A 17,020-nucleotide genomic window follows, 5' to 3' on the forward strand; every position below is an offset into this window, starting at 1 on the left:
GAGTGATCCCTTTCATAGACCTTTCTAGTGTTGCTACTCTCCACGTGCACTGAATCTCTTCTCAGTGCCAGGTTTATAACTCCTGAACCTAAATACTTTTCTTATACAACTTTTAAAGCTGGCGGCTTTGTGTCTCTTTTTGACGTGAAACACCTTATTACAAGTTTGGTCATTGGGCTAACCACCACTTCTATCCCAGAGCAGACTCCGATCTGTGGCCATGCTCAAAACTACATTTTAGCTTATTGGAGCTTCTTGTTTTGCAAGTGTGTAGTCCCAGAAGATCTGCTGGTCATCTCATTATCAAGCATCTGCTTGTTTTGTCTTTAAATACCAGTGTATCTCAAACGTTTTGTTATATTGACAGGGCAAAAGCTTCTCTCTTTCTCTCTCTCTCTCTCTCTCTCTCTCTCTCTCTGTTTCTCTCTCTCTTTCTCTCTCTCTTTCTCTTTCTCTCTTTCTCTCTTTCTCTCTCTCTCTCGCTTCTCTTTCTCTCTCTCTCTCTCTCTCTCTCTCTCGCTTCTCTTTCTCTCTCTCTTGCTTCCTTCTCTCGCTTCCTTCTCTCGCTCTCGCTTCCTTCTCTCGCTCTCTTTTCTCTCTCTCTCGCTTCTCTTTTCTCTCTCTCTCGCTTCTCTTTTCTCTCGCTCTCGCTTCCTTCTCTCGCTCTCGCTTCCTTCTCTCGCTCTCGCTTCCTTCTCTCGCTCTCGCTTCCTTCTCTCGCTCTCGCTTCCTTCTCTCGCTCTCGCTTCCTTCTCTCGCTCTCGCTTCCTTCTCTCGCTCTCTTTTCTTTCTCTCTCGCTCTCTTTTCTCTTTTCTCTCGCTTTCGCTTCTCTTTTCTCTCTCCCCTCTCCCCCTCTCTGCACTCTTGCTGACGGGTGCACACAGAATGGAGGTGGATCCATTCACAACATGAACGCTCCTGCGTCTCGTTACCGAGACTCACTGCACTCACGGGGTTCCTTCAACTTAATTCAGCGAGGACACGTTTCGGCGTTCTGCCTTCTTCTGCTCGCATTAAGGAAATTAAACAGTATGTAAGTGTCGGTGCTTTAAATTGCTAGATGGCTTCTCATTGGACGCAGTGGATGAAAGGAGGGATGGGATTGGCTGATCGTCTGCCAATATCTTTTACACTTCCTGCTGTTACCGCAACATCCATATTTCGGGAGTATTTGTTAAAAGTTGTCTCAGTCCCAATGGAAAATTACTGTCTTGCATATTAGGCCAAATGGCACTCCCAAGTACCGATAAGTACCTTCACCACTGCTCAATTAAAAAAGGTACCGCACTCGTTGTAATGTTGACCCTGGTTGAGGAGCCCCTCGTCAAACCTTGGGCTCTGCTGCACTCTGCGCAAGGGTCGGTATATATCCAATTCCTACCAGCCTGTATGCCTGGCGACTGAGTCGACGCTGCTGCCTCAGATGCCCAAAGGTGGTGCAACAGGTTAGTAATATCCACGCTCCCCTCTCCACCTTTGCGTACTCTGCTCTCTTGCTGATGGGTGCACACAGAATGGAGGTGGATCCATTCACAACATCATCGCTCCTGCGTCCCGTTACTGAGACTCACTGCACTCACGGGGTACCTTCAACTTAATTCAGCGAGGACGTGTTTCGGCGTTCTGCCTTCTGCCTGCATTAAGGAAATGAAACAATATGTAAGTGTCGGTGCTTTAAATTGCTAGATGGATTCTCATTGGACACAGTGGTTGAAAGAAGGGAAGGGATTGGCTGTTCGTCTGCCAATATCTTTTACACTTCCTGCTGTTACCGCAACATCCATACTTCGGGAGTATTTGTTCTAAGTTTTTCTCATTCCCAATGGAAAATGACTGTCTTGCATATTAAGCCAAATGGCACTCCCATGTATCGATAAGTACGGTGCCTTTTTTAATTGAGCAGTGGTGAAGTACTAATTTTTAGAATTTCGTGAAGATTCAGCAAACGTGCCAAAGATATTATCAAAACAAAAAACGCTTTTCCTTTGGAAATGCAAGTAGCTCTAGAAGGGAAGCCTGACAACAAAAGATTAAGCTCTCTTAAAGTTTAATTTGTCTTGTCTTATCATTTTGCCTATGTAGCATTAGTTCCACTGAAGTCAGGGTCTGAGTGCAAGACCTAACATGGCTTAATTGGAAACCGTAGCATTTGTAAAGCTTGTATTGGTAGTTGTACAAGCATTGGGCATTTGAATTACTTGTTGACATCCTCTGGATAACTTTACTGATCTCCTTCCATGCATCAGCCTGTTCAAGCTGTTATGAATACATATCGGCATAATGCTTGCCACTAGGGACACGTTTTGACCTATCTGGATTATCAGCTGAAATCTAGTAAAAGTAGTGAATCTGTCCTTTGAAGGAAACCATGCTATGTTGTTCGTTCTGTTACTAATACTCCTACCAATAAGTTCATATGCTGTTAGATGTGTGAAGTGGCCAGTATAGGTAAATAGCTTTTCAGACCATGGCCAAAGGGAACTGGTTTTGAAAGTGCTGAAAATGTGTTCCCTGTTACTCCTAGATTCTTCTTCTGCTTCTTGTTGGAAAGACTAATTCCTGGCTCACTCTTTCTTGGGTGCTGGCAACAGTTTCCTCAGCAAGGCCTCATTGGTCACATAAGGGCCTAACTAATGAGTTGCTTTCAGGTGCTCTGTATTGGAAAGAATACCAACTTACTCTGGCTGGAGATTTTATTTCTGACATTGAAGGAATTACTGCAGTATCTTAACTGGCTATCGTAAATCTTCATAGTGATAATTACGTTCTGCAGAATTCTAGGCTCATTAAGAGCAGTGGTGTCCACTTGGGCGTTTCCAGATGTAACACCATGATAAGTGTCAAGGATGCCTTTCATTTGCATTTGTATTAGGAACTCCTGCCTCATTATTGCAGTGAACTTATTGACTTGATCATGGACATCTCATCGTAATTGTATAGAGAAAGTGAGTATTAGAACTCGCCACAAAGCTTTCCTATTAGCAGTTGGATGGCAGTAGATAAACAGATGTGAATCGATTTAAAACCTACTGAAACTTGCAGGACCATGATTAAAGAATAACGAAAATTATTCTCTTACAATACTTTACCTTTAATTTGTTGATAGCTTTAAATATGTTTTCGAGCAATATCCAAATGTATTCACAAATCGATATTCCTTGATATAGGTTTACAGGTTGTTCTATAGCAAATGTGAAACTACAACGAAAATGAAAACATTTCCAGTACTTTCTCATGCAGATAGATCCTATTTTGTCATCACATGAAAATGGGCATTGTTTCAAGACATTAAAATCACTTCACTTACAAGAAATGCATATATTAAAATGACCTATGGGTTTAAACTTGAGGATATGCATGTTTTTCTTTTCACTAAGTGAAAGTGGAGAGTTCCATTTTTGGCTCTTTTGTACAGAACTAAAATTAAGCTACATACAGGACAGAAATGATGAACAAATATATGAAGGAATTCAGCTGTGTCAAAGGGAGGGGCAAAGCTACAGAACATTTGGTAAGACTGGGTAGTTGCAACTCTGAAACAGCATTTTGTGCATTATTGTGTATTTTTGTGTGTGTTGCATAATCTAATTTTGTTTTTTTGTTTTATAGGATATTGAAGTTACATCTCCACCAGATGACAGTATTAGCTGCCTTTCTTTCAGCCCACCCACATTACCAGGCAACTTCTTGATTGCAGGGTCCTGGGCTAATGACGTGAGTTGTTTAAACCTGATATAAGCAAACTGCAAATCCTACCTCCTTCTCTTTGGGTAACTTCTTTTCTTTTTTGACTGCTAAGATCCGCAGATGTACCATTTGTTTTTATACGTTTCTGTATGAGATTTTTGTCATCAGTTCGTACATTGTCTTCCCATTGGTTTCTTAATGGATTCCTCTTTACCTACTGGTCCTGCATAGAAATGGGGAAATAATTTCCTTTATTAAAGCAACTGGAGCGTATTACGTACAACGGTTTTAACATAGTCTGCACATAAGCAAATTCATACCTTTTTACGAATTTAAGAACGGGCAGATTCATGAATATTGGTTTTCTAACTGCGATGTACAAAGATGCCATCCTTAAATAGGAAGCCTTCATTTCAGCAATTTAAGAGTTTGTGCAGCGGCATCTCTAAGGATCGTCTCTTTATCATTGAGCTTTGTTAGTGGTCGCAAGGTAAAATATGGTGGAGCTTAGTTTGCTTTTCGTTTGTTTATGCTAAAATAAACAATTGTGCTGATTTTATCAACATCAGAAGCAAAATCATGATTACATGTTACTATGTTATATTAGCTCTGAACAGTCTGCTGGAAGACGGATCTTATTTTACAACCTTCAGGCCAGAATAACTGTGCCTTGTCCCACTGCATTAAATAACCAATGAATTCTAATTGTAACTAATCTGGCACAGTTATATTCTGCTTGAAGTGACAAGCTAACACATTTGTCTGTCTTCTATTGTGTGATGTCCATCATTGGTCTAAGTTGGGTAGGTGCAACTGGTCTTTAAAACGTGAAAAGCCATGTTTTCAGGGCCTTCCTAATATCCAAGTGTTTACTTGTGCTTCTAAGGTGTAGTGGGAGAGTATTCCAAGCTTTGGCTGCTCCCTCTAAAAAACTTCGTCCCCCCCCAATTAACTTTTTTTGCAATGGGAACTGAGATTAATTTTGCCTCTGATGACCGCAGCATTTTTCTGGGTGTGTACCATCGAATGCGCTTTATCATATGAGAGGGTCCAATTCTGTGAAGGGACCTGTGCACCACGCACATGGCCTTAAACAAAATTCGTTTTTTCACGGTTAACCAATGTAGCCTTTTAATCTCAGCCGAGATTGCGGCGTATTTTGGAATGCCAGAAATCAGTCTGGCAGCTGCATTCTGCAGTAGTTGGAGTTTTTTCAATAGCCCATCCTGGATGTTTAGGTATAGGCTATTACAATAGTCCAGTCTCGACATGGCCAGGGCTGTAACAACTACTTTTTGGCTTTCTTTAGGTAGTAGAGGCAGAATCTTTTTACATGACCTCAGTGTATACGATGTAGCAGAGACTACGGCATTAACTTGATCTTTAAAGGACCGCTTGTTGTCGATTTATAATTCCTAAATTTTTTACCTTCCCACTAGGAGTTGGGAGGGGTCCAAGTGAGTCTGGCTACCATGCTGGGGTCCAGAAGTTTGTCATTTCCAAAAAGAACCACCTCTGTTTTGCTGGAATTAATTTGAGGCAGTTTTGGGCCATCCAGCTGCCCACCGCAGTCATGCAGTCCTTAAACCCAGATGCTGTATTCTGAAGTCCCCCTGGGAGTAGGGACACCACAATCTGGTTATCATCAGCATATGAGGTGAGGTAAAACCCTAAGGATTCTACCGAGGGGGCGAGTTGTTTTAGATAAACATTAAAAAGTGTTGGGCTAATGGATGACCCCTGAGGGACACCACAAGGAAGGGAGAAAGATTTAGCAGTAAAATCTCCAAGAGTAACGGTTTGTACTCTATCAGCTAGGAATGACTTAATAAGTTTCCAATTTGTCCTGTTAACTCTAATCTTTTGCAGCCGGTCCATCAATAACACATGATGGACCGTATCGAAGGCCGCGGAGAGGTCCAACATGATCATGGCCGCTTTTCCTCCTTGGTCCAATATAGACCTAATTTCTTCGGTAGACTTGAGAAGCGCAGACTCAGTACTATGTACCCCCCCGGAAGCCATACTGTGTAGGGTCCAGCACCTGACCACCTTCCAGAAATCGACTAAGTTGAGTGAAGTAACTCTGTGGTTAGTTTGGAATGGTAGAAGACCCATTTCCTCATAGAATACTGTCATTTAGCCTTGTTGGGTACCCTCCATCTCCACCTCTCTGGTAATGTTCTATGAATGCACTTGGTCTCTCGTTCTGTTCAGCGCTCAGTTATTTCCCAGCTTTATAAGTACCCTCCACTTGAAATAGTAAAGGGAAGGGTACATTCATCTGAAAATATTTGTCTTCCATCAGTTCTTAAATTATTCTGTAAAGTGCTGAAGATATACTTGTTCAGAGAATCTTTGATTCCAGACAAACTATAGCTTCCTTCCCCTCAAATTCTCAACTCACTATATCCATCTGTTGTTCCAAAGCTTTCTCTCGCTTACTTGTAAAGTGCTTCTTTACCTTCACACAGAGTTCTCTCTAGAAATAATTTAACCTTTCACTTTTTTTCCGATTTAGGTGCGGTGTTGGGAGGTGCAGGATAATGGACAAACTATTCCAAAGGCTCAGCAGATGCACACAGGTCCCGTACTGGATGTGTGTTGGAGCGATGTATGTATTTAATTGCATTTGACTGCATTGCTAAACTGAAATGTTTATTGCCTTAAACCCATGCTTGAAAAAGTAGAGCTTGCTGTTGGATCAAATTTTTCTTTTTGTTGGCTGAAAACATCTTTGATATGTGAGTTGTGTTCTCTTTGTTTTTCACATGATGAATACACCATTGATAGCCAAAGCTGACATACTTAGCTTACTTTACCAGTTTTTGCAAAATTTTAGAGATCTATATCAAAGTTATAAACTGTCATCTTTCTTGCAAGCTCCATCCTTGACTACTATGCTCATTTGCTGTTTTTTCTACCACTCTCCCCATTTATGTTCCCATGTCAGAACTCCCCCCTTCTCTTCTCCTTCCAAAGCCTCAAAATACTTTAGAGTAATAGGATAAATAAGTTGGTGAAAAAATGGATTTTAATATAGTTAATATTGTATTTATATTGTAATGCTGGTGGCTACTGACTATTATGAAGGAAGGATGGGAGGCTACTTGGCTAAAGGTTGGGTCATCTAAATTTAACAGCAATCATATTCTGTCAGCCAACAAATCCTGGATTAATAATTTGACAAGACTGGAATCTAAATGCCTGTCAGAACACATGCAGAAGGCCGCGACACTTGTACAGGTCCCTAGGCCGAAACATGTTGGGTCATGTACTAACACAGACGCTCCTTATAGCGGTACCTGTGTTACAAGCTGTTTGACTTGTTTTTAATCCTGACACTGGGTAGCGGAATAAAGTTGCTGCTTAGCTAACCCCATAACCAGTTTTAAATCACGCACACACCAGCACTGCACCTTTTTACCACACCAAGCTCACACAAGGTTTTAGTACACCCGCCGTACCACAAATAAAACATCCCTGTGCTCCTCCCTCGTAGAGAGGGGGTTGTAGCCCGCGTAGAGACTAGGTCTCTCACGCGAGTAGGCACCCCTATGATGAAGCATGACACCTTTGATGTGTGAGGGGAACCGTCCTGAAAAGGGATTCCCCCCGATACTTGGTTAAGTGGACGAAGTTATAATTCTGACCTCTCTCAGGATTTCAGACCCATGGCTTTTTTCTGTGATCTGAGAACACACGCAACTTCAAGGCTTTCAGATTCTGAAAACACAGTATTTGAGTCTGAGCATTAGAGAGAGTTGGTTCCAGAAGGAGCCACAGATAGCCCTTCCCCAGAATGTTTGCATCTCATCAGGTGGATGGTATGGTGTCCTCAGGTTGGAAAGTTAAAAGGGAAGCCAATATTTTGAGAAATAGGGTTTGTGCGCTTATCCTAAAATTGAGGAATATGGCATGGTATTGCACTTCATGGCTTAACCATTCTAGGATAATGTAGGCAGCCTAGATTCTGTTGCAGTTGTCTGTTCTTGAGTAGACCATAGCTTGAAGAATAGCAATAATTTATGCAGACTTAACAGAGGCAGAATTTCACGCAGAATACCTAAGTGGTAGAAGGCATTAATTACTGACGCTGTCCTTTTTAAAAAAAATGTAAACACACTTTATTGGTTTTCCTTTTTTTCCCGCAGAACATGTATATTCGTAATCCATTTTACAGTACATTGAAAATAATACTGTACAATTTATATCTTACTGTTATTAGTCTATAGCTATTATGAGGCACTACATAACTTTGATGCAGTTTAATGCACTTGTGCAGTCTTACAGTAGTACCTAGAAAGAAAAGGCTATATATGAGTGCATTTGCGATTACAGAACAACTAAACTATCCCACCCCTCTCAACTACCCCATTTAAAATACTCCGCTATGCAGTATACCTTGGTTCCCTCATTTTGCCCATAGATGCATGTGTAGAGTGTAGGGGTTGGAGAATCCTAGTACTCCTATATATCGTTCTAGGGTCGGTATTAGGTGGGCGGGAGGAGCTGTAAACGGACGGTAATTATCATATTAATCAATTCATCTAGGGATGGGTGCAGGTTCAAGGGCCTTGAGTGCTTCTAGTAGCAGGTGATATTAGGGTCTTACGTTGACCTCGGGCCTCCTCCCGTCTAATGGCAGCAATCTCCGCACTACCCCATCGCACCACCTGATTGTGCCAAATATAAACTGATGGGGCCTTCGTTGATTTCCACCGCATTATGATGGCGCCTTTGGCAATAAGAACCGCCAAATCAGTGAAACACATTTGCACCTTCTGTGATTTAGGGCCGCGGCGCAATCCAAGCACGCAGCTGTCAGCTGTTTGCTCTTTAGGAATCCCTGTCGTGGTGATTCTACTTTGGATTACCACTTCCCAGAATTCAGTTAATATAGGGCATGCCCATAGCATGTGTAAGATTTTGGCATTTTCCGGTCTACGCCTAGGGCACTGGTGTTGTGTGTCCAGAAACACACATTGTAAGCGGTGCGGAAATGAGGTACGCCCTATGTAATATCATATACTGTATTAATTTGAACTTGGCATTGCGAGAAACCTTTTTGGGGTACTCTAGCGATGTAGACCATTCCTTATCTATCAGTTCTTTCCCTAGGTCCTCAGACCATTTGTTGTGTAGGTCAGTGAGAGAGATCCCAGCCTGTGCCCTGATGGCACTGTATAGCCATTTCTTGAGGTGAGTCCCCCTTCCCATGAGATATAATGCTTGTGTCAGTTTGTGTGTTTGGGGTTCTTCTCTGGAAGTGGCCCAGTGTTTTTTAACATAGGCAAGGATTACTGCATGCATCATAAATGGGTTGCCCGAAACCCCATTTGCCCTAGTGAAGTTCCCATGGTCCATGAGTGTACTGTTGTTGAAAAGCGCCTCCACTGTGGTGACCCCTTCCTCAGCCCAGCTGCGGATGGTTCGGGTTGTATTTAGTCCTGTGGGTGTAGGGATACCTAGCAATGGCAAGTTAGTAGCATATGGGATTCTCCGGCGTGTGTATTGCACCGCCCTATGCCAGTATAGAATTGCTGTGCCAGGGCGTTCGGTGGAACTTTCGAACGAGGCAGTACCAAAGTGTGTAGGACACCACGGGTTATGTCATGAGCTGTGTATACCACCTCATGTAAGTTGCGGTCTGCCAGCCAGTATGACAGCCATTGTAGTTGGCTTGCATAGCAGTATGCACGAAAATCAGGTGCCCCTAATCCGCCCCATCGGTCTCTAATTGCAGTTTAGCTAGGCCCCCCCTTCGCCGGCCATTTCCCCAGACGAGATCGGAAAGTAATGTATCTAGTATTTTAAATATGGTAGTAGGAATTATCACCGTAGGTTCGTGAAAAAATACAGCAGCTGTGGGAGGACTACTGTTTTTGAAATAGCTACCCGGCCCATCATGGATAATGGCAACGAAGTCCCGAAGGTCGTTTGGGATCGAATCGCCCTAATAGCCCTATTCAGGTTGCCTTCTATTAGGTCTTGTGATTCTCTATAGATGTGTATACCTAAATATTTGAACGTGTTCTGCGCTACCAATAGGGAGAGTTGTCCAAATTATATGGTATCTGGGTGTTACCAGGATAAAAAAAAAACGCTTGTGATTTTGCCTCATTTATAGCCAGGCCAGAGACCAATTCAAATTGTCGTAATATACCTGGAATGGGCTGAAGGTCATCAACCAGGTCCTTGGCGTATGATTATGTTGTCTGCATATGCCGACAGTACATGCTTGGCATGCCCCAGCCTAATGCCCGCATGTTCTGCTTCGGGCCGCAGTTTAATGGACAAGGGTTCCAGTGCAAGCACAAATAACAAGGGTGACAATGGGCATCCTTGTTGAGTGCCTCCACCAACTGGTAATGCGCTGGAAATTTTATTTCCTGTGCGTCTGTGCGGGCCCGCTCCGTAGGGGCAGCGTACAGTAGCTATACCCGCTTCAGGTAGGCCGGTGGTATGCCAAATTTCCCCAGCGATTTCACCATGTAGTCCCAGTGGAGTGTGTCAAACGCCTGTTTTAAATCTAGTGAAATGCAACCTGCATTGTGATCCGTTTCAGAGATGGTCCCCATGACTTGATACAGTCAGCGAATATTCAATGAGGTACTGCGTGCAGGCACAAAGCCACATTGGTCAGTATGTATCAAATTGTGCAGGTACGGGAGGAGGCGGAGTGCCAGAATTTTGCTCAGTATTTTATATTTTGTGGCAAGTAATGAGAGGGGGCGATATCCTGAGATATCTGTGGCAACGTGGCCCGGTCTAGGAAGGGATACCACTAGTGCCTGCATTGTAGTGGAGGGGAGGAACCCTGTTTCCATCGCAGCGTTATATAGCTGTTCTAATTCGGGAATCATAATATCCGCGAAGGTGTCAAAGAATTCGGTAGACCATCTAGGCCAGGGGCCTTATTTCGTGGTAGCGCCCGAATAGCGTCTCTGATTTCTACCCTTTTGATAGGGCCTGATAATGCATCTTGAGCGGTGCGGCCTTGTTGGGGAAGAGATAGATCATCAAAAAAGGCATCTATAATATCATCTGTCCGCTGCGGTGGGGCTTGGTATAGGGTTTATTAATAATTGCAGAAGGCTTCATTTATATCCTGCTGGGTGGTTACAGTGTTTCACCCTGGTGTGGTTATCTCCTGTATGACCACGGCAGAGGGTGCGTCACGTAAGATGCGCGCCGGCGGTGCACCCGATTTATCAGCCTCTGTGTGTTTTAACTGAGTGTATGACTTGTATTCTATTATTCTGTAGCTTTCCATCAGTTCGGAGTGTTTCATATGCATCTCCTGCAACTCTGCTGCCTTAGTGGGATCCCGTGTCGCTTCTTGCTCTAATGCATTCATGTTGTTTTCAACGGTTTTTAAGTTGTTGTGTATCTCCTGCTGTGCCCCCGCCGTGGTACTAATAGCTATGCCCCTGATCACAGTTTTAAATGCCTCCCATTCTATGTGTCTTGTGGAGGCAGTGTTGGCATTTTCTGTGAAATAATTTTGGATACCGACCACCATTGCATTCTTAAAAATAGGGTCCTCCGGCATCTGAGGCCATCGTTTCCAGGTGGGGGACCGGGGTGGAAATTACACCCCAGGTAATGATTTGTTCTAATGGATGGTGTTCAGATAAAGTTTTACCCAAATAGTGTGTGTGACTTGTGCTGTGAGGGGGCATGTGTCGGTGGTGTGTCAGGAAAAAAAAGGAGTACTCTCTGCTGGTTGGATTTTTGAGACTCCAGACATCTTCCAGCGCCCAGTCTTCCGACCACCTAACCAGTGCCTCCGCCTGTTTAATGTATCTTGCTCCCATGATAGGAGGATGTGAATGGTCAATGGCAATGTCCATGACCGCGTTGTAGTCACCACCCAGTAGCGATGGGTACCCTGCCCAGTCCGCCAACACATGGTTAATGTTCATCAGGAATTTATCTTGGTCAAAATTAGGGGCGTATATACTTCCCAGTATCACTTGCATGCCATCCAGTGTACCCCTTACTAAGGTATATCGACCCTGTGGGTCTATGCATTATTCTAAAGTTATAAAAGGAACCCCGCCCCTCACCCAGATGGACGCCCCCCCCCCCCACCCCTGCCGGCAAAGGCAGAATATGATGTGGAAGGGATTTGGCCTCTCCATTTCTTATGCATCTTTATAGCTTCAGATTCGGTGAGGTAGGATTCTTGGAGGAACACTGTGTGCCCTGCGTCTGTTAAGCTGTATATATATCCATGGCGTTTGTGTACAGAACCCAGTCCCCGTACTTTCCAGGTTATTATTGTGTAGGCGTCTGACCTGTAGTAGTGTAACTTTGTGCATTGTATTCAAGAGGTCGAGGAGCCAGGGCATGTACTATGAATCGTGGTGCATGGGGTGAGCCTGTAACCCTAAACTCCCTTGAACTAACCTGAAATACTGGGTCCAGCGCTAGAACTACACTGGTCCAAACTAATATCACAACAGTGTGAACTGTGAACAGGTTATAAGGTGCATTCGCATTCTGGGGGGTGCTTCCTATGTTGTACATAGTGATGTATGGGATGTTAGAGCCCACAATACCCGGACCCAATACGTTAACCGATGTGTTTGTATCGAAGCTGGGATAATGTTATGTCAGCTACTATCAGCTGTTACCTTACCACTTACAATTATAGAGCATCCAAACAGGGCAGTTCAAATCCCCCCACCCTACAATTTGTTAGCCCAGCAAATTGTCCGCAGTCTGAGGAGTCACAGTGGGGAACAAAGCGATACTGTTTTCGGAGTCAGAATGTGAGGGTTCTCCTCAGAAGAATCGGATGCTGATTGGAGGTTAGTGTCTCTAAAAGTGCTTGCCGCTGCTATTGCCTCTGCACGTCCTCGTAGGGCCTATTCCAGAGTATGGTTACCGCCTTGGGATTTTCTGACGATTATTACGGCGTGATCTCCGAGAAATCGGTGTCCTCTGGCTTCGAGGCATACTTTGTAAGGAGGAACCCAACATCGTCCGAGGGAACATGATCTCCAACCATTCATCAGCGTCCTCCGGGGTGTCAAAAAAATTTGCTTTTTGGTCATGTATGACTTTTAGGTGAGCAGGGAAGAGTAGGGCATACTTAAGATTTAGAGTTCGAAGCTTTTTTTTGGACGCCTGATATGAGGACCTTTTGCGCTGCACGAGCATTGTGTAATCAGGGTATAATGAAATCCCCTGGTTTTCATACAGTATCGGGGTCCCCTCTCTGGCCTTCTGAAGTAACGGGTCTCGGTCCCTAAAGTTTAGAATCTGTGCAATCGTGGGGCGGGGCATGGCCCCTGCTGTTGGTCGGCCTGATGGGATTCTGTGTGCCCTCTCCACACAGAACAAGTCTGAGAGGCCCTCTAGGGCCACATGTTCCCTGAACCATTGCTCCATGAACTTGGTGGCGTTGGGCCCTTCACATCCCTCCGGTAATCCTAAAACGCGAACGTTATTTCTCCGAGCTTTTCCCTCTGCATCATCAATCCGCTCCTGTAGTCACGTCACTTGACGCTGCAACTGTGTTAGTTGCTTTGCTTGCTCCTTATGTTGCCAAAATGATACAAACGGTTCTGTCGGGTAAACAATATTACTTCTAGAAAAAACCTTCATTTGTTTGCTTATACGAACACACATAGAGACCATAAATAGTTTTCAAAACGGCTTTATGAATTGCATCATTCATAGATAACTAATTGCAATGGCTGTCAAAAATTAAATGTGAAACATATTTGTGACAAAGTGACATATAGTGCTCAGTGCTGTGGTGAAAAGTGCGTAATATATACAGTGTGACTTATGGAGGTATTGATAATTTACAGAGGCCAGTTAAGCGAATATTTGAAACAATCTGCAGATGGATTGAATGAGTCTTTTATGCAGAGTATTTCCAACTGATCCTTGTACAAATGTCGACGTTTCAACCCAAGGTAGCGTTATACGCTAGTCAATACGGGTCTTCATCAGGACAGGGAGTGACAGCCTATGAAATAGTAAGGAATATGGTCAGGTGCGTTCGAGAGACTGAATGCCGTATAAATTGGTGCATGCAAGGTGAAGACTCACCAAAAGGGAGGCCCAATGTAACTTGTGGGGCGGTATGTAAAGGCAAACAGGAGCAGTTGTATCCTGTACGACCTGGCTAGGAATCAATTCAAGAGAATGAGACTTTATAAGACATGGCCCTGGAATGGCTGTCAAAATGATCGCATTAACGAGGATAAACTGATAAACTCACTTGGTAGGTGGGTAAATTCTTTCTCAAAAACGGTTCAAGTCAAATCGTTTGATAGATGAGTTGAACAAACCCGCATAAGGGATTAGTCCAGGGCGGTAAGTGCGTGAGGATAGACAAAGTTTTATCCTCAGAAGGAACGAATCACTGTGGAAATAAATAAATAAAAGGAACTCAGTCTAGATTGAAGTTAAAACTAGCGAGGTGTCTAAATCAGGTGGGACAGGGTTAACGCGCATGAGGATCTCAACTCACCATCAAAATCAGCCCGGCCTTAAGCAATTACTTCATACTCGGTAGCAACCGTGGGTCCCCAAGACAAAATCATTTGTGAGAGACACTATGCACATTATTCAACTTTTGGAGGGGCAGGAATTCGATCTACAAACACAACTGCTCGTTACATTGGATGTCTCTTCACTATATACCTCAATCCCTCAAGACAAAGCATTGGAAGTTATTAGAACCACCTTGGATGAACGAGAGAGACCCCACTGGATCCCAACCGATTTCTTGATTACACTCTTAGAGATCGCAATGAAAAAGAATTATTTTATTTTTCAGAAACATTTCTACTACCAGTGTAAAGGAGTGGCGATGGGAGCCACATATGCGCCGAGCTTGGCGAATATCTTTATGGACAACTACGAAGAGGAACATCTATACAGTCACCAAAATCCATTTCTCAACCAGATTGCAGTATGGAAACGTTATATTGACGATGTCATCATGGTGTGGTCCGGCGACAGCATGGAGCTGAATAACTTTCACGAGTGGCTCAATGCCAGGTCCAACGACATTCAGTTTACTATGACTAGTAACAACGAGTCAATAGATTTCCTGGATCTTACTTTTCGAGTGGAGGAAGGGCTCTTATACTGTGATCTTTATCGCAAGCCCATGGAAAGAAATACACTACTAAGATACAACTCACACCATCCCCGTAATCTGAGAGACAATTTGCCCTACGGACAATACTTAAGACTGAGAAGAAACTGTACTGAGTCTTCACCTTGCATGCACCAATTTATACGGCATTCAGTCTCTCGAACGCACCTGACCATATTCCTTACTATTTCATAGGCTGTCACTCCCTGTCCTGATGAAGACCCGTATTGACTAGCGAATAACGCTACCTTGGGTTGAAACGTCGACATTTGTACAAGGATCAGTTGGAAATACTCTGCATAAAAGACTCATTCAATCCATCTGCAGATTGTTTCAAATATTCGCTTAACTGGCCTCTGTAAATTATCAATACCTCCATAAGTCACACTGTATATATTACGCACTTTTCACCACAGCACTGAGCACTATATGTCACTTTGTCACAAATATGTTTCACATTTAATTTTTGACAGCCATTGCAATTAGTTATCTATGAATGATGCAATTCATAAAGCCGTTTTGAAAACTATTTATGGTCTCTATGTGTGTTCGTATAAGCAAACAAATGAAGGTTTTTTCTAGAAGTAATATTGTTTACCCGACAGCACCGTTTGTATCATTTTGATAATCTGCCCAGGTTCTGAGGGATACTGGGTTACCCCATTTTGATATTATTATGCTCCTTATGTTGCGGCACCAGTTCAGCTATGGCAAGTTTGTTGTCTCTAACGGTGGTGGCGAGTTTGGCATGGTCTGCTTTCAGAAGAGTGAATCTTGTTGTCAAGGAGCTGATTTGCTGCTCTATGGATTTTCTAGAGTCCCGCACCTCCTGAAGAATTGGATCCAGTTTATTGGGTTCTGAAGCCAAGTTTGTTGGTGGGACACAGCTCAAGAAAGGCTGCTGAGAGGGAGCGTCTGTGTCCTTCGTTTGTTGTGAGCTTGTAGTAGTGTTCTCCGGAACTTTGCTCTTTGGGTGCCCCATTTTCAGTTATTTCCCAGCACAGCACCGGGAGTCCGTTCAATGTGCCTTGAGGTAAGGGTGCGTATTTGGGTTTGGTGTCTTCGTTATTGTATGAAGTAAAGCACTGTCAGTGATCAGCTCCGTGTGGTCTGCTGGGTGTACGGTTCCAGCCTGGACCGGTGGACCCCAGTGGGCGATTGAGTAATGTTCTCGGCAGCTTCCCCCACCCTTGAGCCCTTCACCACACTGTGTTTCTGCGCAGGTAGCAGGGGTATTCCGCTATCCAGCTGCTTCTCCGCTTATAAATTGGCGGAGTTGTCCTCAAATAATCATCTCGTTCAGGTCACACCCCAGCTGAAGGCTGTGCCTTTGCCCTTATAGGCCCGATCCACTTCCCAAGGCCCTCGTGGTTACTCTCCAGTATCTGCTTGCTATAGGGGGGAGAGGAGCTCTGTGATTTGTGCCGAGGGTCCAGCGGGGTGTCCTGCTTCCGACAGGGGGCCTCATTATGATTTACACTCCCCACAGTGGGGATGCGCCCTACCAGCATCAGGGCGGGCCCGTAGGCTAAGGCGATAGGGCTCTCGCTACCTCTTTGCGCACACTGTGTATCCGGAGGGAAGGGGAAGACACCGAGCCCGTGGTGTGAGGGCTCTGTAACACACTACTCACTGTTGTCACCCGGGCTACAGCACCACCAGCGGACATGTGTTCGCTCCACACCAACCGCAGTACAGGGCCGGGCCCAGGCACCAGTGCAAGGCACCGGCGGGCCGCTGCTGGTCCAAGTTCAGTGTAGAAGGGACGATTGAGCATTCCACATGCCCGGGGGGGAACTCTTCAGTCCGCACTCACCCACCGGAGGCCACAACAAAGGCGAGTGCAGCGCAGGAACGAGGCCATGAGCGGCTCCGCACACCGCAACAGATTTAGGATTCAGTCGCTGTCCGCCCGCCTGCCTCCAAGGCCCCGCATTGGGCCGTGTCCACTCCTCAGCCCCCACGCTCGTCACCCATCTCGTGGGCTCAGGAGTTCAGTAAGGTGCAGGTGAGGAGGGGGAGGGTGTCAGCGATGCGCTGCCACAGGAGCAGGAGAGGCACAGGCCTGATCGGCGAACCCCGCAGGGGGGCCGGAGGCCTCGGTAACTCAGGGCCCCCGCTCTCACACGGGGGTCACACAATAGTCCAAGAAGGCAGGGGTCTCCATCGGGCCGAACAGCTGCACCTCCCCACTTCTTCCACAC

At 44.7% G+C, this 17,020-nt stretch overlaps 1 protein-coding gene across 1 annotated transcript in view; it reads left to right on the top strand.

Moving 5' to 3' along the window:
* RAE1 (ribonucleic acid export 1) overlaps nt 1–17,020 on the top strand; it is a 116,760-nt gene that overhangs the window by 61,691 nt on the left and 38,049 nt on the right. Inside the window, exons 3-4 of the mRNA XM_085619282.1 lie at nt 3,611–3,715; nt 6,210–6,302. Of these exons, the coding sequence (XP_085475408.1) occupies nt 3,611–3,715; nt 6,210–6,302 (198 nt within the window). The remainder of the gene's footprint in view (nt 1–3,610; nt 3,716–6,209; nt 6,303–17,020) is intronic.

Source organism: Triturus cristatus, chromosome 7, assembly GCF_964204655.1.
Source record: "Triturus cristatus chromosome 7, aTriCri1.1, whole genome shotgun sequence".
Lineage (NCBI taxonomy): Eukaryota > Metazoa > Chordata > Amphibia > Caudata > Salamandridae > Triturus > Triturus cristatus.